The sequence below is a fragment of the Pyxicephalus adspersus genome, chromosome W, assembly GCF_032062135.1.
Source record: "Pyxicephalus adspersus chromosome W, UCB_Pads_2.0, whole genome shotgun sequence".
NCBI lineage: Eukaryota > Metazoa > Chordata > Amphibia > Anura > Pyxicephalidae > Pyxicephalus > Pyxicephalus adspersus.
Window position 1 is genome coordinate 4260706 of NC_092870.1, and position 25027 is coordinate 4285732.

At 38.7% G+C, this 25027-nt stretch overlaps 1 protein-coding gene across 1 annotated transcript in view; it reads left to right on the forward strand.

Annotated features, from left to right (window-relative positions):
- The window catches only part of LOC140342814 (C1GALT1-specific chaperone 1-like), a 4370-nt gene extending 1993 nt beyond the window's left edge, over positions 1 to 2377 (forward strand). Inside the window, exon 2 of the mRNA XM_072429166.1 lies at positions 956 to 2377. Coding sequence (XP_072285267.1) covers positions 956 to 1914 — 959 coding nt within the window. The 3' untranslated portion in view covers positions 1915 to 2377. The remainder of the gene's footprint in view (positions 1 to 955) is intronic.
- The last annotated feature ends 22650 nt before the right edge of the window (positions 2378 to 25027 follow it).

A 25027-nucleotide genomic window follows, 5' to 3' on the forward strand; every position in this document is an offset into this window, starting at 1 on the left:
CTCCCTCCCTCTCTCTCTCCCCTCTTGGAGAAAGACACATAATCCAATCTAATGCCTGCGCAATATGAGATTGTTAGGTTTCCTATTACGACATTAAACAGAATGCCGAGTAAAGTTAGGTGAAATCTTTGTTTTGTTGTTGTTTTTTCTTTTTTAATTGTAAGTTTTAAGTAGTAATGGAGGCTACAATAAAACTTCCCCTTTAAAGCACGTCACATGTTGGTTAAATAAACGCACACCTGCTTGTTGTATTGTTTCCTTATGAGTTTATGTCCTAGAAGCCATAGAGGGGGTTCATGTCTGATATTTGTCCTAACTTCTGAGGTCTATAAACACCTTGATAAAAAAAGCTAAAAATAAAAAACATGCACGAAGGCCAGTTCCATTCTATTATGACTGAATAAAGCCTGTTTATATGTGACAGAAAAATATACATTTGTATTTTACCTGAACACCTTTATTTAAATGATAACATTATGTATGTAACTTGGGAAGTAATGTAGAAGTATAATGTTTAATAATTGCATCCTATTTTAATTCTCTCTTATTGGATTTCTGTTCTGCACTGTGTATGCAGCATAATAATACAGTTTTATGATACTTTTATAGTAGTATAAAGCATAAAAGTGTTGGTAACCAATCTGATTCATGTGTTCCCCTGAGAGAATCATAAAGCTGATTTCTCATTCTACAAGTGCTATTAGCCTGGCCCATATTATCTTGTTGCTTTAGTACTTTGAAGTTTGCAGATATGAATTTGTAAAATGAATGATCTGCATACTACAAAGTCATTGGTATATTAAAAAGAGTAAAGTAGCAGTCCCATGTTTCTTTATGAAGTATTGAATGTTGTTTTCCAGTAGTGATTGAAAATGAAAGAAATTGATATAAGCATTTTTCTTTTCAGGCACCTTTTATTTTGTGTTTTATCCTCCTCTTTTATTTTGTGTTGTAGAAAAAATGATTTCAGAAGGAGGTTTGTTTTTGCGGGGAATGCTGATAGGATGTGCGTTCTGCATATTAGTTATTCTTCTAGGACACATTAAACTAAGTCATGAGCCCTCTGACCCTCATGAACACCATCATATTCAAGCCCCTAATAAAGAGGAAGTTCTTAAATTGATGGGGATGGAGAAGATGGAATTGAGTCAGAGTATGCGAGTGTACTGTATTATCCTGGTCAGACCAAAAGACTTGAGCCTGTGGTCTGCCGTGAGAACCACCTGGAGCAAGCACTGTGACAAAGCTGACTTCTACAGCTCTGAGCATGTAAAGGCGTTTGACTCAATTGCTCTTAATACTAATGACATGTGGGTTATGATAAGGAAAGCTATTCAAATGGCATATGAAAAACACAAGGATGAGTACAACTGGTTTTTCATTAATCAGCCATCTACCTTTGCCATAATTGAAAACCTGAAATATCTCCTTTTGAAAAAAGACCCATCAGAGCCGTTCTACATTGGTCATACTGTGAAAGAGGGAGATTTGGATTATGTGGACATTGCAGGTGGTGTAGTCCTAAGCCTTGAGTCAGTAAACCGGTTTATTGATGTGATGAATAAACCAGATAAGTGTCCAGAAACTGGTGGCATCCTGTGGAAGATCTCTGAAGACAAGCATTTGGCAATGTGCCTCAAGCACAAGGGCGTGCTGGCTGAAAATGCAGAGGATTCCGAAGGTAAAAATATATTCAACACAAAATCAGTGGGTACTCTAATAAAAGACGCAATGGCAAGTGACCCACAGAAAGTAGTTGAGGGTTGCTGTTCAGACATAGCAATCACCTTCAGTGGACTATCTCCTAACAACATGCAAGTCATGATGTACGGCGTGTACAGGTTAAGAGTGTATGGACACAGCTTTAATGATGCATTAGTGTTTTTACCACCAGTGAATTCTGATAACGATTGAACAGACTTTTCTTGAATAATACACTACTCACACCAAGAAAACTACAGTTTCTAAAGTGTCACCAGTATCTGCATCTAACGACACGGACAGGTGATGGTGATGCAGCTTAATCTGTGTATATGTGTAATTTGCGATATTTTGTGTACAGTGTTGAAGTTTTTATTTTCCTGTAATCGTATCAGGACTGCACATTATAACTAAAACTGGAACAGATTTTACATAGTAAGGACTTTTACAATCAAAATCTATTTTTCTAACTAATTGAGAGCTGGGTTGATCTTTTTCGTTCAATTGGTAAGTAAGCTTTGTGCAGTGCTACTGCCATGCTCCCTATGGCAGAGTGAAAATGATTTCTGTAATGGGTCATTTTATAGGGGCTGAAGGAAAGTAGGAGTGTTTCTGTTACATCCAAATGTTGGCTTTTATTTTATAGCCTAAAATACTAAACATCTGTGGACCCTGACTGGGCTTTGTTTGGCCAGATTTTTTATTTTAAGTTAGGAAATCTAAGGACCCTTTCAGATTCCATGCAGCTGACAGCTCCCTGCTACACCGCAAACCGCTGGCGTGTGACTGGGAGAGGCAGACAGCACTGCTGGCAGCACGATTTGCACACTTATACGGAGTAGCTCTTTAGGCAACATCTGCATGGTCACAAGCAAAATGTCACATCTGTGTATCCCACGCGATTTGCTGCAGCCACATGCAAAAGACGGTCCCAGCTTCTCCCATTTACCCAAATTAGAGAGATTGTGACCACTATGGTTTACTGCTCGCCTGAAATGAGCCTAACTTTGTGAAACACTTCTACCTCTTCTTTCCTTAAGCTTTTATGGATTAAGCTAATCTTGCATTTATTAATATTTCTTTATTACCATCAACTTTCAACTCCAATACCTCACATATTTGGTTGATGAATAGCATGTAAATCAGAATATACATTGGGCATCTTTCTTATCCCTCTTTTCCCAAGAAACACGTCAGTGCTTTGAATTCCGTTTGAAAGAAATTTTATGCATTTTATTGCCTGAATTGGAACATATTAGTCAGCATTATTAGCGGGATACTCCGTCATTCAGCAATATCCCTCTTGATTGTACGTTTTCAGAAAACAGTTTTAGTATATAACAAGGACAGAAAGCTATTTATTACTTTCATGTCTGATCCAATTTGTTTTTACACTATTTTACCACTACTGTGTAAGGACGAACAAGCAATTTTTTTTTTCCCCTTGCAACTTGGGGAAAATATGGGAATCTGTGGGTAAATATGGGTAACTTGTCTTAAGTGCAGAAAATTGATAGAAGTTCTATCAAAAAGTGATTTTTACATTCTTTTTTCACTTGAGAAATATTTCCACAACAGAAAGACAGTTGTTTTAGAAAAATTATCAGTTTCCCTCATCACTACTCCTTTGTGAAGTAGTCCTATGCCAGGTTAGTAATTCCAAGCCAGCATTCATTTAGTAGTGCTTTACATTTGTGTTCATCCTCTGTACCGTGTGTTAAGATCCACTCAAAAACAGCTGGGTGGTGCGCCCAACTAAAAGAGGCTGGGGGGAACACTAGGTACTTTTATCAGGAAACAATCATTGCTTCATTTGGTGGTGTCCATCTGTATTAGGGAGCTACAGGCTGTGTTGGATTTCAGATGATTTCTGCTGGTTTGACATCAGGGATAACTTCCTTCTCTACCTCCTTCTTAACCTAAATGGTGATCCAAGTGGACATGTTTATGGAAACATCTTTATTTGTCGTATTGTTCCCGCATGTGTTATGACCTATGCATCTGCCATGTGTGTTTGTACCCAGGGTTAGATTGTCATACCAGCAATGTTTACACGTATTCATCAGAGATAATCATATAGTTGGTGTCCGAGCATAATGATACGTGGTTTAATCCTGAAGGAAACAACAGTATCCAAGTAACATTCAACACTGGACAGAGCATTGATGCCTATTGTTCCTTGTGGACAACAGTTATCTGAGATCAGGACACATATACAATACCCATGGGCTATAACGGGGGGTGTTTCATTCTTAATGAATGGTGGACTCCCACATTAGGCCTCCTTGCCCAGTGTTTGATTCCTAATCGAGGTGGACCAAGTTTAATCCTTTTTATATAACAGGACTCCAGTTTGCGATTAAGATGGAAATCTCCTTTCAGTATGACTTTTCTATATGTTTGATGCCCATAACAGACTGAATGCCCTTTTTAAAAGGAGTAGAAAATAAAGAAAAAATGACTTAAAGCTGAAACTAATATTGGAGGGAAATATTGGAGAGGTTTTTCTGGCATTTCACAGTCTGACCTGGGCAGCTTATGGCCAGTATACAATATGAGGATGCATAAAATACCACTTATCTTCTGACTGCTAAAATAGATTTCTGCAGTGCCTGCTTATTTATATTTAATAGTATTTATAATACATATGTAAGTAAATTTGATTATTGAATAAAAATCTATTTCCTGGCACTATATCACACAGAGACTAAAGAACCCACTTAGGGTTTTGATAATGTACAACAGTATTCTCCCCGGAAATGTTTTTAAGCTGGGTGGGAAGAAGCTATATTGTGACCCAACTGTTCAGTAACCACCAAAAAACAGCTGGTAGGTTACTGAAAAGTGCTGGGCGGTGCACCTGGCTAAAAGGGGCTGGGGAGAACACTGTACACTTTACAGTTAGGTCCATAAATATTTGGACAGAGACAACTTTTTCTAATTTATCTAAACATACAGCCAAAGCAACCCAGGAGTTTATTAAAGCAAAGAAGTGGAATATTCTTGAATAGCCAAGTCATCACCTGATCTGAACCCAATTGAGCATGCACTTCACTTGTTGAAGACTAAACTTCGGACAGAAAGGCCCACAAACAAACAGCAACTGAAAGACGCTGCAGTAAAGGCCTGGCAGAGCATTAAAAAGAAGGAAACCCAGCATCTGGTGATGTCCATGAGTTCAAGACTACAGGCTGTCATTGCCAGCAAAGGGTTTTCAAAAAGTTGCTTTAGTTGCTTACATTTTTTGCAATCTTTTTGTTCAACCCACTGAATTAAAGCTGAAAGTCTGCAGTTCAACGGCATCTGAGTTGTTTCATTTAAAATTTATTGTGGTAATGTACAGAACCAAAATAAGAAAAAAGTTTTCTCTGTCCAAATATTTATGGACCTAACTGTATATCCTGAATCTGAGCATTACTACAAAACACACCACATGCCTTTCTGTGCTATTTATCCTTAATGGCAACCAACTGCAGTGTAGTTGTCTGCTGTATGCTGCGTTTTCAAAAGTACTGCCTGCATGATTTTTATGTGTGTTGTACCTTGGGCAGCCCATTCAAATGAACCGACAATAATGCAACACCGCTAATATGGCTAATATGATGAAATTTGCAAGTAAGATGAAATTTGCATTTTCAAAAACACGAGGCACAGCCAAAATAGGAACTGACCATTAAAGTTTGGGGATAGTGCCAGAATTTTTGTTAAAGGCACTGTTACTGTCAACCATTAACCACTTAGTAACCTAAAATAATAAAAACCACTACGAGGCACCTCTACAAAATCTTCTTTAGTACAGTTTGCAGTAAAAATTTAAAAAGCCAAAGGAATACTTTCACATGAATGCTTAGAAACAAAATATGTAGTTGTCTGCAAATTCAGAAAACAATTTTTAAATAGGATTAGAAGTCTTATGATCTTACTCGTTGGTGTAACCAGCAGAAGGTTTGTGTAAATCGCTACATGAGCCTTGAATTTAGAATGGATACAGCATCTCACTACCTAGAACAGGGGTGTCAAACTCAAAATACACAGGGGCCAAACTTGAAATTTACTTAAAAAATAGGAAGTAATTGATTTGAAATAAATATAAAATATTTTTATATGGAAACAAGGAGGTATTGCTTAACATGCAATCTGGAACAAGAAAAACAACAAAACAAGAAAAAATCTATTTGTAGCCTTCTGAGCTTTTTTGCACAGGCTAACAATAATATTAACAATTTTCTACGAAAATCCAACCATTCAAGTCCATGCCTTGCCACGCAGGGAAAATTACATAAAGAAAACATTTATTTAAGGTCCAAGCCAAATACCCGGCATCTCCTCTTGGATGCTAGTTCGTCAGAGTTTGGGGTCAGGCTCTGAGCTTAGGAAATTCTCAGGATTGGGTGAAGGTGTTCATCAGTAAGACGACTCCTATGCAATGTTTTGTTCATCTTCATCTTGGAGAAAAGTTGCTCACACAGATATGTGCTGCCAAGCTGAGGCATTCTGTCAGGGATGTAACGTGGAAATTGTGCAGCGCCCACATCTGCCGTGAAACCATAGTTTTTTTCATCTCCTCTTTTTGACGCTTTTGCGCCATGTTTAGGTCCTTGTACTTGTCATAGTGTCTTCTTATGTTTTATTCTTTGGTTACAGCTAAACTAAATCCACACACAAGACAAACAAGTCAATTACATCAACATATACTTTGAATGAGTTTGTATTTTGTTGTCAGGTAAGTACCTTCACCCAACAGTGCTCACATCCATCCATGGTGACCCCAGAACTCTGTATATATCAGGAAGGTGATGGCATTCATAGCTGCTGTCACTTGGATAATAAAGCTGTATCACTGAAATGATTATATATTTCCTAGGTCAAAGCTGACTGTAACCAGATGACTATCAACACAGCTTTAATACTTGGCAATGTAATGTAAGCACTAATTGGCCCCTAGCTACAGTTCTTGAATAGATTTGAATAAAGATGGCATGAATGTTAATAATCAATTGACACCAAATAATGAAATGAATGTTACACATGTATAAGTTATGTGCTCATATCTGATATCTTCAAAACTCTTGTTAGAAAAAAAAAAGAAAGGTATTTACAAGAGACAGAAAAAAGTGACATCTCTTTTTGATGATTTCACACAGATGATTACCTTGTACTTTATTTTTTGTTTCCTGCAGATCTGAGTAATTTTATTTCTCCTGCTGTGAGCTAGGAATAGCAACCGCTCTCAGAAGAGGAACAGAAGACAAGTGATGCTGGGACTTCAATTCCCAGCATTACTTGTGTCTATGGAACAGCCCAATGCGGAGCCGCATAAGCAGACAGCTGAGTGATGCCTTGAGTTGTGCTAGCGGCATCACTCACTGCAGAGGGCATTGGCGGGCAGGCGGGTCAGATGCCATTCATTTTCCCAAATCCTCGGCGGGCCAAACAAAATGACCTCGCGGGCTAGAGTTTGACACCCCTGACCTAGAACATAAGTGAAAGTAACATTATCTTTGCCAATATACCTGCTCTGTTTCTCCCTGTATCTCTGTTTTGAAAGTTTTTCTGCAGCTTCATATTTATTTTGTGCCCTTAAAAGTTCACTTTTAAAACTGGAGGCAGCAGACTATTGAGATCAAATGAGACTATAATTGGTTTGGGAGCAAAAATCGTTCCATGTGCACTAGACCTTTTCAAGGGAAAACTTAGTTGTGTAAAGTAATACAGTGCGTTGCTGAAGTAATGACCCATATGTGGTGAAGTTGTTTTCATTCACACTTCTTTGGGAACACATGGGCATTCCCCACTGGTGGTCCACAGAAAAATTTGGACATTATTTGCAATTTTTATGTTTTATTAATAATAAAACAAAAATAATATTCTAGTAAATTCTTATATTCTAAATGTGTAGTATTGTGTAAGTAGTATTAAGTTGTATGAGGCAACCATTACCGAGCCGTACGCTTCAGTATTGTTTCCACCATTACAACAGTCAACCCGCTCCGCCAATACCAATTCTCATCCGATTGTTTTCTTTTATCTGTTTATTTCTCAGATTCTTTTTTTAGGTAAGTATGACCTTAACTGTGTATTTTCTTTAAATTTATTGGCATCAAATAGTTTGACTTTGATAACTATAATTTCTTGTTTGTATATTAGGAAGATCATTATTTTACAAATGTATTTATCTTTTAAAAAAAAATCATAATAATGGTCCGCGGCATTTAAAATGATGAATTTAGTTGTCTGTGAGGCCTGAAAGGTTGGCGACTGCTCCATTATATCACATATAGAAGATCATCTTAACAGTAATCATATCTGAGCATGTTCTGAAAGCTATTGACTTTTGTTTATAAAGTCATTATTTGCATACGTTTTCAGCAGGGCTGTTTGATGGCTGCAAGCAGTCATCTTACACAGTCCCTGCCTTTAGGCTGGGTCTACACGGAGGTTTTTAAAAATGCATGTAAACACTTGTACTGCGTTTATATGTGTTTTTATCCACTTTTATTAGCGTTTTAAAGTTTGTTTTTAAAACGCTGGAAACCTATGCTGCGTTTTTAACGCATCTACGTTTCAAGTGCTTATAAACGCAGGAAAACGCCCAATTTAAATCATTTGTTTTAAGATTATTTTTGGGCGTTTTGCAACGTTAACCCCACGTTTTAATTTTTTAAACATTGCAAGCAGTGGTATAGATAACGCTCGTAAACGTGCCTCAAGGAAACATCCTAATGTAGATTAGCCCATTGGAATGCATAGGAATTTCAAACATGGGCTTTTAAAGCCTCAGGTTAAACACTAGGGAAAACGTCGAGTAGACTAAGCCTTACCGAGTATTGTGCTGATTTTCTTTTCAGGAGATAATACATCTTTAGAGATGAAATAAAATGTTGCCTTTTCACACTGTAACAGTTCTGCCTTATGACCCTTCATTTGATTCTAGCTCATGTATGGCGTTCTCCTATTCCCTCAAAAACTGGAATCCAATTCTGACTTGACTTAACACTTAAGCTTCAAATGACCTTTAAAGCCAGTGATCTGCATGCAAAGTTAGATATTCAAGGTATTTTCTAAAAACGTAGGGTTCTCTGGGGTATATATATTTTTGCTATATATTTTTTTTATTTTGGTGTGTGAAAGTCTAACAACTTTTCTTGAAAAAAAAAAAAATAATAATAATTTGTAATTTCATATGTGCTGGAAATTTTCAAATGTACTTCAATATAAAGTAAAGACTAATTTATATCAAAACATGCTGGTGGATTTTATTTTCTCAATAGTTTTTTTTTAAAAAAAAGTGTTTATCAATCAGTATCAAAGTAGTGTGGTAGAAGATTGGTATTCATCTGTAGTACACATATCAGAATACATTTTTTGCTGGACAGCTTTGTCTGCTTGTAAATAATGAATAAATATAAAAACATATAGTAAAATGCCATTGCTACATGCAGATGGCAGAATACCATATTTTGCCATAGTGGCTCTTTAAAAGACATGCATATTATTGGTGTCAGATGAATTTCAGTGAAACTAAACCTAAGAAACAAAAATTTGTCTCATTTTATTTATGTCTCTTCTGCAGTAAAACAAACTTCCTTGTGTGTCCTCATTCCTTTGTTCAATGTACACTGAGCTGCGTATGGCACAGCTGCCTGCCAGGAATAAGTGAACTTCTGTGTGTGAGTTGCGTTTTTGCATAGTGGTCAAAGACACAAACCCAGAAGAGGACCGAGTTAAAATATAGCCACTGACAATCACGAGTGAAGGGGGTGATCTGTGTTAAAATGACACTGTCACTATGACGTCTACAATAAGGTAGGTCCAACCTGCAAAAGGTGATGCTATATATATTTATTCTAGTGATCCATATATTTAATCTTCTCCACAAATGCCTGACAGCCGTATGCATTTGACATTTACAGGATGTTGAATTCCTGCTCTTCTGTGACATACTGTGGTTACTCCAATTGGCTCCTACATCCTCCTAGGATGTAAGGGGTGGCATGAGGAACCACAGCAAATGGCAGGGGGTGTAGGAATTCAAAGACTGACCACCAAAAAGATAGATATACAGGGCCTGATTTATGAAAGCTCTCCAAGTCTGGAGAGGATACACTTTCTTCAGTGAAGCTGGGTGATCCAGCAAATTTGTAACTGATTTGGTCCAGAATTCAAATCTTTTACTAACAAACAGCAAATGACTTTTATGAAATCCATTCCAGGTTTGCTGAGTCTCCCAGCTTCACAAATAAAAGTATATCCTCTCCAATCTTGGAGAACCTTAATAAATCAGGCCCACGCCATCTGCTTTTTGGACTCTTTAATGATTAAACTAAATGCCACTGTTTATTTTGTTGCTAATTTTTCTATTGATTCTAGACAGAAAAGAGGAAAAATATCTCCTTTCCAATAAACTGGATTTTTTAGGTGTGTTTCAACAATTACACAACTCCAATTTATCAATAAACATCCTCTAAACAATTTTATTTCTACCAATAAAATTCATTAAAAAAACACATAATACAATTACAAACAACATTGTTTCCTTTTTCAAGTACAGTAGTTGGATATTTATTGTTTTTATACTTAAACTGTCCCTGATCCGTTTCCCCACAAAGGCTTCCTCAGAAGGACCCGTTTATGACAAATACATGAATCTCCTTACGTTTATCCAGTTTTAAACTTTCTGCAGGCAGCTCTTGTGATGCTGCATCACAAGAGCTGCCTACACAAACCCGTCTAACAGCTTTGAAACAACTACAAAGTGACTGGAATATATGGATTTAAATATATGAATAGCTTACAGAATTCAACAGTCAGGTCTGAAATTCAAAAGGTCACATAGTTGTTTAGAAAAGAAGGGTTTTTGCTCTTGATTTGGTGTCTACGTGTTTCTAATAGAGTCAAAAGAGGTTCTACAGTTAAAAACTGGATAAATGTAAAGAGATTGATGTATTCGTCAATAACGTATCCTTCTGAAGAAGCCTTTGTGGAGAAACGTGTCATGGGCAGTTTAAGTAAAAAACAATGAATATCCAACTACTTTACTCCAAAAAGGAAACAATGTTGTTGATTTTTATTGATAAATTGGAATTGTGTAATTGTTGAAACACACCTAAAAAATCCAGTTTATTTGGAAAGGAGATATTTTTCCTCTTTTCTCTCTAGAATCTATATGTAACAGGGATGTGGTGTATGGTTACATAGTAGGTTAGGTTGAAAAAAGACATAAGTCTATCCAGTACAACCACTAAGGAAATAAACCTATCCCAGATATAAAACACCATAAGACTTAGATTGTCCAGAGGAAGGCAAAAAAAACCCTGGTACAACTTGCTTCAACAGGGGAAAAAAATTCCTTCCTGATTCCACAAGGCAATCGGATGTTCCCTGGATCAACAGTCACTGTTATTTTTACTTTAAAGCCTTAATACCCAGTTATATTCTGTTCTTCTAGAAAAACATCCAGTTTTTTCTTAAAGCAATCTATAGTAGTTCCTGAAACTACTTCCTGAGGGAGCCGATTCCACATTTTCACAGACCTTACAGTGAAGAATCCCTTCCTTATCCGGAGCTTAAACTTCTTTTCCTCCAAAGAGTGCCCTCTTGTTCTTTGTAATGATCTCAAAGTGAATAATGGGGAAGAGAGTTCTCTATATGGACTGTTTATATATTTATACAGGGTGATCATATCCCCCCTTATACGTCTCTTCTCAAGGGAGAATAGATTCAGTTCAGCTAATTTCTCCTCATAGCTGAGCTCCTCCATTCCTTTTTATAATTTAGTTGCCCTTCTTTGCACTCTCTACAATTCACCAATGTCCTTTATGTGAACTGGTGCCCAAAACTGGACTGCATATTCCAGATGTGGTCTGACCAATGCTTTGTACAGGGGCAGGATAATGTCTGTCAGTCTATTCCTTTTTTTAATACAAGAAAGTACTTTACTAGCTTTAGATATTGCAGCTTGCCATTGCATGCTGTTATTAAGTCTACGATCTACCAGAACCCCCAGATTCTTTTCCATTTCTGACTCCCCCAAATGTTTTCCCTCTAGACAGTATGAAGCATGCATGTTGTTAGCTCCCAAGTGCATAATTTCGCATTTATCCATAATAAATGTCATTTGGCACTTGGCTGCCCAATCAAACAGTACATCCAGGTCTGCTTCTAGATTATAGACATCCTGTATGGACAATTCCATTACATAGTTTAATGTCATTTGCAAACACAGAAATGGTACTTTAAATCCCAAACTCCATATAATTTATAAAAATGTTAAACAGTAAAAGTCCCAACTCTAAACCCTGGGGTACACCACTAATAACCTTAGACCATTCAGAGTATGAATCATTAATTACAACTCTCTGTAACTTGCATATTAACCGTCTGTGGGGTACAGTGTCAAATGCTTTAGCAAAGTCCAAGTACACTATATCAACTGCTATTCCACTGTCTACCTGTTTACTTACTTCCTCATAAAAAGAGAGTAAGTTTGTTTCACAACTTCTGTCTTTCTTGAAGCCATGCTGACTAACTTATATTATTTTCTAGAAAAAACTCCTCTATGTGGTTCCTTATTAAACTCTCTAAGACCTTTCCAACTATGGACGTTAAACTAACGGGTCTGTAGTTACCTGGTAATGACTTTGCTCCCTTTTTGAAGATTGGCATAAGGCCAATGTCATTCCTATCTATCGGTACCTTGCCAGTAAATAATAAAAATAATGGCTTTGAAATAACTGAGCTCAGCTCTTTGAGGACACGTGGATGTAATCCATCAGGTCCTGGTGCTTTGTCAACCTTATTTTTCCCCAGCTGTTTCTCAATCATATCAATTCTGAGCCATTGTGACTCATCTAAGGCAGTGACATTGCTATTATGAATTTGGACTTGAGATCTGCCATTTTCCTTCGTGTACACAGAGCTTAAAAAGTGTTTAGTAAATCTGCCTTGTCTTTATCCCCAGTTACCAACCCAGCAACATCCTTTAAGGGGTCTACATGCTTAGATCTGATCTTTTTGCTACTAATATATTTGAAAAAATGGGGGGTTTGCCTTACTTTCCTTTGCAATCTGTCTTTTATTTTGAAGGTTTGCACATTTTATCTCCTTTTTAAGTCTTTTGTTATATTCGTTATAGGTTTCAAATGATGGTGATCCTTCATTTTTATATTTTTGGAATGCCCTTTTCTTGTTTCTTATGGCTTTTTTAACATCAGCTGTGAGCCACATATATTTTAATTATAGCCTCTTAAACGTATTACCCATTGGAATATATTTTTCAATTTGCTTTTGTAGAACAGACTTGAAATATTCTGTTATGTCACGGATATAATTTGATGGGTTTAATTTGAAGTGTACAAAGAGAGATAACACAAAGACTTGAAAGATTTTACTATTTATTAATAAGACAGATAAAACAATGCAATAACAATTAATAAGCTATAACAAAAGATGCTTAGCTGCAGAAGAAAGCTGAATTCACCCAAGGAGTCTACCGGAAATCAGTAGCTTGGCAGATGATCAAAAAAACATGTTGCATACAGTTAGTTCTGTGCTTGACCAGTACTGACCAATGGTCATCCCTTAAACCCGTATTTTACCTTATAAGGATGCCAGTAAAAGGTTATGCTGCATTCCTTTAAGATGACCTCATATATGGTATACATATACCAGTATATACTGGTAATGGCCTAGCTGTACTATCCAATAAGATGGTTTCGGACTAGAGACAAGCCCTTGGTCCATCTCACCTTTCTGACGTCAGCTCACTGACTTGCCCAGCCGCTTCTAGAACATGCATGCCACCAGGGGACGTGATTCAATTGAGGCAGCAGGCATAGTGGTAGCTGCAACTGTTATAATGTTCCTGTGTAAAAATACATTACCCAACTAACAATCATTTGAACAGCTGTAGCACTTATATAACTTCTGTACGTGATAGGCAAATTCTGTGTTCAGATTTGGAATCGGCACACTCGATATCATGTAAATCACATGTGTTATTCCCAGTAGCAAAATCGTTGTTGTGTAATCTTTTACAGGTTTCCTATTTTTTTGCTATGAAGGCAATATGGGGAGCATTTATTGGTGAAGACATTTGTTAAACAATACCTGCATTCTCACTAACTGAAAAAGTAAATCCTGCTGCAAGTGAGGGCTGTGGCAGTGTAAATACTTGCTGGAGGGTGACTTGAAGATTATGTGCAAGTCACAGTCATGAGTGTCTCATACATTTTCAGGTAGAACTAGTTTTACAGGCCTGATTATGCTGTACTTATGTATAAGTATGGAGACATTGCTTCAGGAGACAGGAGTAACCTGCAGATATAGAAATAAAAGTTGCAGGTTTGGAGTACAATGTATACGTTTTATTGTCTGGCCTAAATATAAAAGCTTGCAAAGAAACATTAAATTTTTTTTCCCCATCAGGCATTCTGAATTCATGCTTATAAATAGAACAGCATAAATTACACTGGTCAACAAACATTTTCTTGCCAAGCAGATTAAAGTCATTTTAGGATATGTTTGAGGCACAGATGATTCCAAATATGGTATTGGTTTTGCTAGACTGGCTCTAGTTTTTGAAATAATGACCTCAATAATAACTAAAAATAACTAAAAACTAAGCAAAAAGAATCTAGATATGTCTACGTATACAAAATTATTTTTTTGAAATACTTAATGTCAATATATTCTATATTCAGTACATATACAGAACTAATCACAAACTCTTTTTGTATGATTTCCTTTTATGCTGATGATCAGGACAATCACGTTGAAGGCTCAAGCATGTGTCTATCCCATCTGCCCTGATACCTTTTTTCTATCACCTTTATATCTTGATGGATCCTCTCCCCTTGTTCCTCACTGAAATTGCCAAGTTTTTCTGGAAATTTTTGCAAATGGCTCTGGAGATAGTGTACCTTTATGCTCATAGTAGCACCCACATTTTTAAAGTGTAAGAGCAAGTTTTGTACCAGTTCTTCATAATTTTGTACTTGGTTACAAGAAGTTCTTGACAACCATGACATAGCTGTGCCAGGCAGAAGCTTCAGTATCAGTCATGTAACTTGTGAAATTTGAATCATTTATCAGTTTTCAAATCTGGGGTCCATCAAAGATTCCTGCTTTTATTTTTCAGTACTTAATCCAGGGAAGAATCTACAAATGTTTTTAAAGCAATCACTGTCCTTGTTCAGAGCTCTAACAAATTGCTTAATTAATCCCAACTTTATGTGTAGTGGAGGGAGAATGATTTTTTTTTTTTCTTTGTCAACCATTGTCTCATTAATGATGTTCGCTGCACCTTTTTTCATGTTTTCTCGTGGAGGCCATGGCAGTTTTTTCCAGTGATCCTGCTTTGCTCTACAATCCCAAAAGCAGATGAAACATGGGTACTTTGTGTATCCACTTTGCTGTTCTGGTAGGAAGTTCACCATTTTTAAATCAACATATATGGACCATTGGTGTTTCATGATAGCAAAGCTTTTGTAAGACCATTTTAATATCTTCATATTCTTCTTTAGGTTTTGTTGAGCGACCAATTGGAATTGACGCATAGCAGTTGCCATTATGCAGTAAAACATGTTTCAAACTTTGAGTGGAACTGTCTATGAAAATGCTCGGTATTCTGGTACTCCCATATGGGCTAGTAGTCCAGGGATGTTACAACAGTACACAAAGTCTCCATCTTCACTGAAATATGGTAGGATTGTCACCTCTCCTATATCCTATGAACCGTTATTTTAACTTCCGGTCTCAGACAGTTCTTTTCTTTTAGCCTGGATGCTAAAAGTTCAGATGCTTGTTTTGTTAGACTTGGGTATTAAATCACTGAGCTCTTCTTGGGAGAACTGCTGGTTTGATGAAACACTTCCTTCATATTCACTTCCACTGCTAAGTCCTGGATTACACTCCAAACCCTGTATATCCTCCATGTCGGATACAGGAATATCAGGGAGTGTACTGAACACTGCTTTGGGCACATCAGCACCATGCGGCACAGGTCGTCTTGCTGATTCCAAATCAGGGCTACTCCCAGTTGTTTTTCTTGTAACAATTGAAACCTTTTGCATTCACAGCACAAAACAATTATTATGATGATTTTTGGGCTCTCGCCATACTATAGGAACATCAAATTTCAAACTTTTCAGTTTTCCCTTTTTTCACTGACATAGACACTCTACACAAGTTTTGCATACCCTATGGGGAGCCCGATACTTATCTTGGTCCCCCAGTTTATTACCAAAATATGCAAGATATGCTTGTTTCACAAATTCAGTAATGTTTCTTCTCTGTTTTTGCTGAGAATATTCACCACAAATGTATGTATGTATGAATATAAAATATGTATGAATAAAAAGAAGGCAAATGAAAGTTTCATGAAAATAATGCTACTATATATATATATATATATATATATATATATGATACAAAACATTGATGTAAATAAAGATTGATAATAATATGCTGTGTTAACATTTGTTGTTGGTAAAAACGTCTATTCTGATTCCTGTATCACAAGTACTAGAGCCACTTCAATGCAACTGATGTCATTTCTGCAAACCTAAATATATTGAAAAATCCTTGGCAAATGAAAAAAAATGTTTTATGTTGAACTGTGTTATCATTAATAAACAGGATTTTTGTATCATATTGTTTTCCCCTGCAATCTTCATCTGATTGTGTATGGTATGTCTCCCATTGTAGATTAATTTATTGCACCAACTTCAATCTCCCCATGGATTTATCTGTTCACTTTCGCTTAGTTCCAGCTGAGTGCACATTGAGATTTATTGCCCTGTCAACCCCTCTCCCAGCCAGGTTCAACTGATATACCAAATTCCTTGTTACTCCCATCCGTCCATCCATACTCAGGGCCCAAAGCACTATTTAAGCAACAGGCAAGGTCACATGCCCAGCTCTTAAATGCCAAATTATAAGTGCAATGGGAATTAATACAGGGGATTAAAGCAGGAATTGGAACACAATTGGACATACAATTACAATCTGCAACTCCCATCTCCTGCCTTTGGACTGATTCATCCAACTAGTCTCAAACACACCTCTACTGCTGCCATTGTGAACTGCTATTTCACCAAGCCATCTCTGGGACTGACTCATGATATCCCACTCCTGGAACTAAACAAGCCTATAAGCCTCACTACAACCCACATTACAGGGCAGGCTCTCATGGACTGTTTGCCACTTTGTTTATTGTACTCATATGGTTCTCAATTATCTGGTAAAATGTAATATTCACCCCGCACTCTCTTTGCTGGCACTATTCCCTCTCCTCTCAGTCTGATAACTCATTGCCCCTGATTCATCAATAAAATCCGCGTTCGCTGCAAGCGCGAAAGTACGCGCGGCCATCGATCGCGGATTTCCGCTGTCCGGACTCGAGTGTGCGCGTACACTCGCCTCACTGCCAGCCGGATTCCAGCCTTCACAATAGGGAGCGCGAATCTGCCAATTAAGGCGATTAGATTTCAGCTGCCTTTTTCAGTTGCTGAATAGCGCGATCGCGTACGATTTCGGATCGCGAATACGAATGCGCGACCGATAATCCGATTCTGCTTGATGAATCAGGGGCATTATGTCTTTGCTCTTTCACTCCCTTGCTTTCTCTGTTTGTGCTCCTGCACCTTTTTGTCTACTGCTACTTTCTGGTGACATCTCACCCAACCCTGGTCCCCCCACAACCTCTCTCTTCCTTACACTTTCAGCAAGATATTCCCTTCTCCTAACCTCATCCCCATTCACCCTACCCATAAGTTCTTACCCCCTTTTTCTGGCAGTCTATGGAATACTAGATCTGTTGGCAATAAATGAACCTCCATACACAACCTTCTCTTTTCTAAATATCTGAACTTCCTGGCTCTCACTGAAACTTGGCTTTCCTCTTCTGACTCTGCCTCTGCTCTCTCCTATGGAGGCCTGCATTTTACACATACCACTAGACCTGGCAACAATGTTGGGGGTGGTGTGGGTCTCATTCTCTCACCTAACGTTTTCACCTCTTTTGAAGTCCATTCTGTCCGTCTTTTCAGCCCCTTACCCCTTATTGTTGCTGTTGTCTACCGCCTCCCGCCCGCCCAGTATCACAATTTTTTGATAACTTTGCCTCTTGGCTCCCACACATTCTTTCCCATGACCTGCCCACCCTAATCCTCGGTGACTTTAATGTTGCAGTGAATGAGCCCAATCATCCTTCCTCAGCCAAACTGCTCTCCATTACCTCCTCTTTTGGACTCACAGAACATAAACAGCCCCCACACACATCGCCGGCCACACTTTAGACCTGGTATTTTCCAAACTCTGCAACCTCACCCTCCTTGACAACTTGCCATTTCCCCTTTCTGATCACAACTTGGAAAAAAAACAGGAGTTTGAAAACAAAAGGAGTTAAATCCTTATAGTAACCACAAACTGTAAGTAACCTTTTATAACTCCTTGTAAACAAAATTATAACTGGGAAAATGAGTGGTAGCAAGGTGGAAGGTTTGGTTCAGTGCACAGTCTGTCACATGTAAGCACAAATGGAGCAACAACTCCTAGGTGAATACCGCTGTGACAAATGTGAGCAAGTCACCTTTCTGGTATCTTGCATTGGAGCTGGAGAAGCACATTGCAACACTGAAATCACTGGATCACCTTGAGAGGGGTCTCCTGCTCACTGAGCAGGTAGTTAATGGCTTAGATGTGGAGGGTGGAGAGGTTAGTCAGGATGAGCATGTAGGGTGTTGGTTTATTGTAACTAGAGGGAGTGGTAAGGGCACCCAGAAAAGGAAGGCCGGCCATGTGTTTGAGCACCCCAACATGTTTGCAAAGTTATGTGCAGGTGGCAGACCCAGTGGTGGCAACTCTAGATGTTACTGATACCCCAAACAGCCGGGAGAGCAGCACATCTAGTGGTGGTGGGGAGGGAAACACAGGAAGGAAAAGAAAATTGGTAGTCATAGGGGATTCTATGATCAGGAGGACGGATACAATAGTTTGTCGCCTGGATCCCTTCAACCGAATGGTTTGCTGTCTTCCTGGTGCCAGGGTTCAGCATGTGGTGGACCGAGTTAACAAACTATTGGGAGGGGCTGGACAGGACCCAGGTGTCTTGGTCCATGTTGAAACCAATGACAATATAGATGAAAGATGGAGGATCCTTAAAAATGAGTTTAGGGAACTAGGTTTTAAGCTGAAGAAAAGGACCTCCAAGGCTACGTTCTCTGGAATATTGCCTGTGCCATGCGCAACACAGGAAAGGCAGAGGGAGCTTAGACAGCTGAACGCATGGCTTAAGTCCTGGTGCAAAAAGGGAAGGGTTTGGGTTCTTAGCACTGGGCTGACTTTTCATTGGGGTACAACCTATATGCCAGAGATGGTTTGCACCTAAATGAAAGGGGGGCTGCTGTGCTAGGGGAAAGATTTAGGGGAATGGTGGAGGGATATTTAAACTAGGACAGAGGGGGGTGGGACAGTCAAATAAGGCGGCAGAAAGGTTAGTCAAGGTCAGACACTAGTGGAGGGTGGATTGGGGATAGTTGGGGGGAGGGTTATGAATAATTGTAAGGAGCTTCCCATGTTACAAACAAACATTGGATTGTGCAGTACTAATTGTACTAAAAAACAAAACGATTTGGCAAAAAGCGATAGTAAAAGCAGCAATGGTTTAAAGAGCCTGTTCACCAATGCTAGAAGTCTAGCAAACAAGATAGGGGAGTTGGAAGCATTAATGAGTGAAGAGGATTTTGACTTAGTTGGTATTGCTGAATCCTGGCTTTGTTCTTCGCATGACTAGGCTGTCAATATTCCTGTGTATACTCTCTTTCGTAAAGACAGAGTCAAACGAAAGGGTGATGGTTACTGTCTTTATGTGAGAAGTGATCTAAAAGTGAATGTGAAAGAAGAAATTGCGGATGGAACAAGCGATGAGGTTGAGGCATTATGGGTGGAGTTGAATGTGGGGTTGAATAACACACAATTATTGGAGTCTGCTATAGGCCCCCAATGCTAAAGAAGAAATAAAAAATCAACTACTAGATAGAAAAAGCAGCAAAAAGTGGAAGTGTTTTAATCATGGGAGATTTCAACTACCCTGACATTGACTGCAGTAATGGCACTACAGGAACAGCAAAAGGGAGGAAATTTGTGAATCTAATACAAGATAATTTTATGGTACAGTTTATAGAAGCCCCAACTAGAAATGATACTTTGCTGGACCTGGTTCTTTCTAACAATGTAGAGCTTTTAAAGAGATTGAGTGCATTTAAAGAGAATCTGGGTAGCAGTGACCATAATATGATTTCATTTAATGTTAGCAGTAAACAGGAAACAAAAACAGGAAAGATAAAAACATTTAGAGAGCAAATTGTCAATTTTTAAGGGCGGCTCTCTTTGACTTGGGCTGGGAGACAATATTGTCCTCAAAGAACACAGAACAGAAATGGGAATGTTTCAAGTCTGTTCTACAAAAGCAAACTGAAAAAATGTATTCCAATGTGTAATAAGTTTAGGAGGCTAAAATTAAAACCTACGTGGCTCACAGCTGATGTTAAAAAAGCCACAAGGAACAAGAAAAGGGCATTCCAAAAATATAAAAATGAAGGATCACCTTCATCATTTGAAAACTAAAGAATATAACAAAAGATGTAAAAAAGGGATAAACTGTGCAAAACAAAATGAAAGACAGATTGCAAAGGAAAGTAAGGCAAACCCCCAAATTTTTTAAAAAATATATTAATAGCAAAAAGATCAGAGCTGAACATGTAGTCCCCTTAAAGGATGTCGCTGGGGTGGTAACTGGGGATAAAGAAAAGGCAGATTTGCTAAACACTTTTTTTTAGCTCCGTGTACACAAAGGAAAATGGCAGAGCTCAAGTCCAAATTAATAATAGCACTGCCTTAAATGAGTCACAATGGCTCAGAATAGAAATGATTGATAAACAGCTGGGAAAAATTAAGGTTGACAAAGCACCAGGACCTGATGGATTACATCCACGTGTCCTCAAAGAGCTGAGCTCAGTTATTTCAAAGCCATTATTTCTAATTTTTAGAGACTCTTTAGTCACTGGCAAGGTATCGATGTATTGGCGTAAGGCCAATGTGGTTCCTATCTTCAAAAAGGGAGCAAAGTCATTACTAGGCAACTACAGACCAGTTAGTTTAACGTCCATAGTTGGAAAGGTCCTAGGGAGTTTGATAAAGAACCACATTGAGGAGTTTCCTCTAGAAAATAATATTATACGTGATAGTCAGCATGGGTTCAAGAAAGACAGAAGTTGTCAAACAAATTTACTTTTTATGAGGAAGTAAGTAAACGGGTAGACAGTGGAATAACAGTTGATATAGTGTACTTGGACTTTGCTAAAGCATTTGACACTGTACCCCACAGATGGGTAATATGCAAGTTAGAGTCAAAGCCTTAGAAAAGTCAATCTGTAAATGGAGAACTGGCTTAATGATCGCATCCATACTCTGAAGGGTCTAAGGTTATTAGTGGTGTACTCCAGGGTTTAGTGTTGGGACCTTTACTGTTTAACATCTGTATAAATGATATAGAGTTTGGGATTAAAAGCACAATTTCTGTGTTTGCAGATGACACCAAACTATGTAATGGAATCGTCTCCATACAGGACGTCTATAATCTACAAGCAGACCTGGATGTACTGTTTGATTGGGCACCCAAGTGGCAAATGACATTTAATATAGATAAATGTAAAATTATGCACTTGGACGCTAACAACATGCATGCTTTATACTGTCTAGGGGGAATACATTTGGGGGAGTCAGAAATGGAAAGGATCTGGGGGTTCTTATAGATCATAGACTTAATAACACCATGCAATGCCAAGCTGCAAAATCTAAAGCTAGTAAAGTACTTTCTTGTATTAATAGAGGAATAGACTGCAGAGATGAAGACATAATGCTGCCCCTGTACAAAGCATTGGTCAGACCACATCTGGAATATGCAGTCCAGTTTTGGGCACCAGTTCACAAAAAGGACATTGTTGAATTGGGGAGAGTACAAAGAAGGGCAACTAAATTATTAAAAGGAATAGAGGAGCTCAGCTATGAGGAGAGATTAGCGGAACTGAATCTATTCTCCCTTGAGAAGAGACATTTAAGGGGGGATATGATCACCCTGTATAAATATATAAACAGTCCATATAGAGAACTCTCTTCCCCATTATTCACTTTGAAATCATTACAAAAAACAAGAGGGCACTCTTTGCGTCTGGAGGGAAAGAAGTTTAAGCTCCGGATAAGGAAGGGATTCTTTACCGTAAGGTCTGTAAAAATGTGGAATCAGCTCCCTTAGGAAGTAGTTTCAGCAACTACTGTAGATTGCTTTAAGAAGAAGCACAGAATATAACTGGGTATTAAGGCTTTAAAGTAAAAAGAACAGTGACTGTTTATCCAGGGAACATCAGATTGTCTCATGGAATCAGGAAGGAATTTTTTTCCCCTGTTGAAGCAAAGTGTACCCAGGGTTTTTTTTTGCCTTCCTCTGGACCAACTATGTCTTATAAGGTTTTATATCTGGAATATGTTTATTTCCCTAATGGTTGAACTTGATGGACTTATGTCTTTTTTCAACCTAACCTACTATGTAACTATGTAACTATGTTCATTGCTGCAGGGACATAACACATAACCAGGTCAAAAGGCTCAAGGACTATAAATATAAGAGCTAAAAAACATGTTATTTTTAAATTAACAAGTCAGCTGAATGTTATAAAAACAGTTACGACTTCCGGTTCCGGCGCCTCGCGAGCCGGCAGCATGTAAGCACGGCTCCTACTCACCTCCGGGATCCCGCGATACAAAGCCGGCACTTTTCTTCCTCCCCCGCCCGTAGCAGTCACTCGGCTTACCGGTGCCTGGATGGACCGGTTCCTGGAGCGCTCCTCTGTGTCAGCCAGCCAGGAATCTATGGGGGAAAAAAGATAAGATCCGGGCCAAGCCTTCTAAGATGGCCGCCGCTTCATCTTCCTCACGTGCATCCAGCGCTGCTTCTTCTCAGGTACAATCTGCTGATTTTCCTGATATCTCTCATCCTACACAAATTGCAGATGCAGTAGCTGCATTGCTTAAACCTACATTACAGGAAGCTATTGATGCTGCAGTACAGAAAGGCATTCAGTCTTTAAGGAAAGATTTAAGGGAGCAGTCTCAACGATTAGATAACGCTGAACAGCGGATCAATCTGGTTGAAGATGATGTTACATCCACCAGAGCTATTATTTCCACACTAGAGGCCAAAACGCAAGCACTACAGGGTAAAATAGAAGACCTAGAAAATAGGTCCCGGCGCAATAATCTGCGTGTTGTGGGTCTCCCAGAAAGTGTTAAACCTTCGCAGCTACTTGAAATCTGCTCTACTGTGATACCGCAGTTACTAGGTCTTCAACTTACTTGCAAAGTAGAGCGTGCTCATAGACTGGGCCCGGTTCGTAAAGAAATGTCCAGCCCAAGACTAGTACTAGTGGCCTACTCTTACTACACCGATAGAAACCGTATACTTCAAGCTTTTCACAACAAGCGCAATCTGCACCTTGAGGGGTCCTCCCTGCTTATATTTGCCGACTAATCTGCAGAAGTATCCCGCAAAAGGTGCAGTTTTCAGCAAGTCTGCTCCATATTATACCGTCACAAAATGCGTTTCACACTGGCTTATCCAGCGGTCCTCCATTTTTCTGATGATCAGGGGCGCAAGTATTCTCTCACCTCTGCTGAGGAGGCAGAAAGTCTGGTGCATGCCCTGTTATCTGATATGCCATCTACACCATCAGAAAAATCGTACACTTCCCCACCACGCTCTGAAGTGCATTTGTTAATTCCGGTGTATTCTCCAAAGGTATCTAAGCAGCCAGGACCATCCTCCACTAAGAGGATTTGTGACAACCACCATTCTGAGCTGTTGTCCAAGGCGAGATAAATTGAAAAGAACTTTTGCTCTGCTTTAAAGTGCCTTTTTTTTTTGTTTCTTTTTGAAACTGCACCTTTATGATTCCCATTATGTGAGGTGTGAGCCTGCCTCCAACGATATTGTGATGCTTTTGATGATATCACTGACTTGGTTTGTTTGTAATTGCTTTGCGAGGAAAAAAGGAAAGTCATTCTTCTGTATTGTCTGTCTTCCCCCCTATGTTCTCCTGATGATCCCCCTTTGTTCTGTTATTGTTATCCCAGGAAACACTCATTTTATTTGGTCACACAGCCACTCTGAATATTGTGCCTTTTATGTTTGGTTCACTCATTGCAGGCTATGTATGCTGAATGTGCTATTTACTATCCCACTGTGCTGGCGTGACTTTACGTCACGATTCTCCTCACTACATGTACTCATCGTGCTGCTGTTATATTATATTTGGTTTGTTTCATATGTGAATAAGCCCTTTCTCTACATTCTATGCGAATAATTTCCTGGAATGTTAAAGGTTTGCATTCCCCTAACAAACGAATGTCTGTACTCCGTCATTTAAAAAGGCTGAAGGCAGATATTGTATTGTTACAGGAAACACATTTAGGTGACAATGATTTTCATAGAATGAACAAACTATGGGTTGGGGAAGTTTATGGTACCCCTTCTGCAGACCGGAAAGCCAGAGCGATGATTCTGATCCATAGGTCTTTTCAGGGCAAGGTTAAAACAGTGCACTCTGCAGGACGTATTCTGAAAGTACTTATACAACTCCATGAACACGAGCTGTCCATATATAATATTTATGCACCAAATTCACCGCCATCCTCCTTCTTTCAGGAAGTGTCCAGCTGGTTAGCTCAAGACCCCACCCCTTATAAAATAATAGGAGGTGATTTTAATTCGGTCATGGTGAACTCTGAAGACAGGAGCTGTGGCTCGATCACATGTAACGATAGACTCACACCTCACTCGGTGTTATCAGACTTTGCTAATGCTATGTCTTTAAATGATATTTGGCGACAGTATCATCCCCTAGAGCGGCAGTATACATTTGTTTCTCAAGCCCATGTGGCTCAAGCTCGCTTGGATTATCTGTTTTGTACAGACACCATTATGTATAGAATTGAGTCACCAGAGATTCATATGATGGTAATTTCAGATCATTCTCCTATCTCTCTTATATTGAGAGATCAATACCCAAAGGGAGACTATGTACCCTGGCGCTTCCCATCTTATTTGGTCAAGGACCCTGAATTCCAGGGAGTAATAACATCTGCATGGCTCGAATATGCTCAGTATAATGCTGCCCATAGAAACGAGCCGATACTGTTCTGGGAAGCAGGTAAGGCCTATTTGAGAGGTAGAATTATCTCCTTTATGGTTAAATGGAAAAAAGCGACTTTG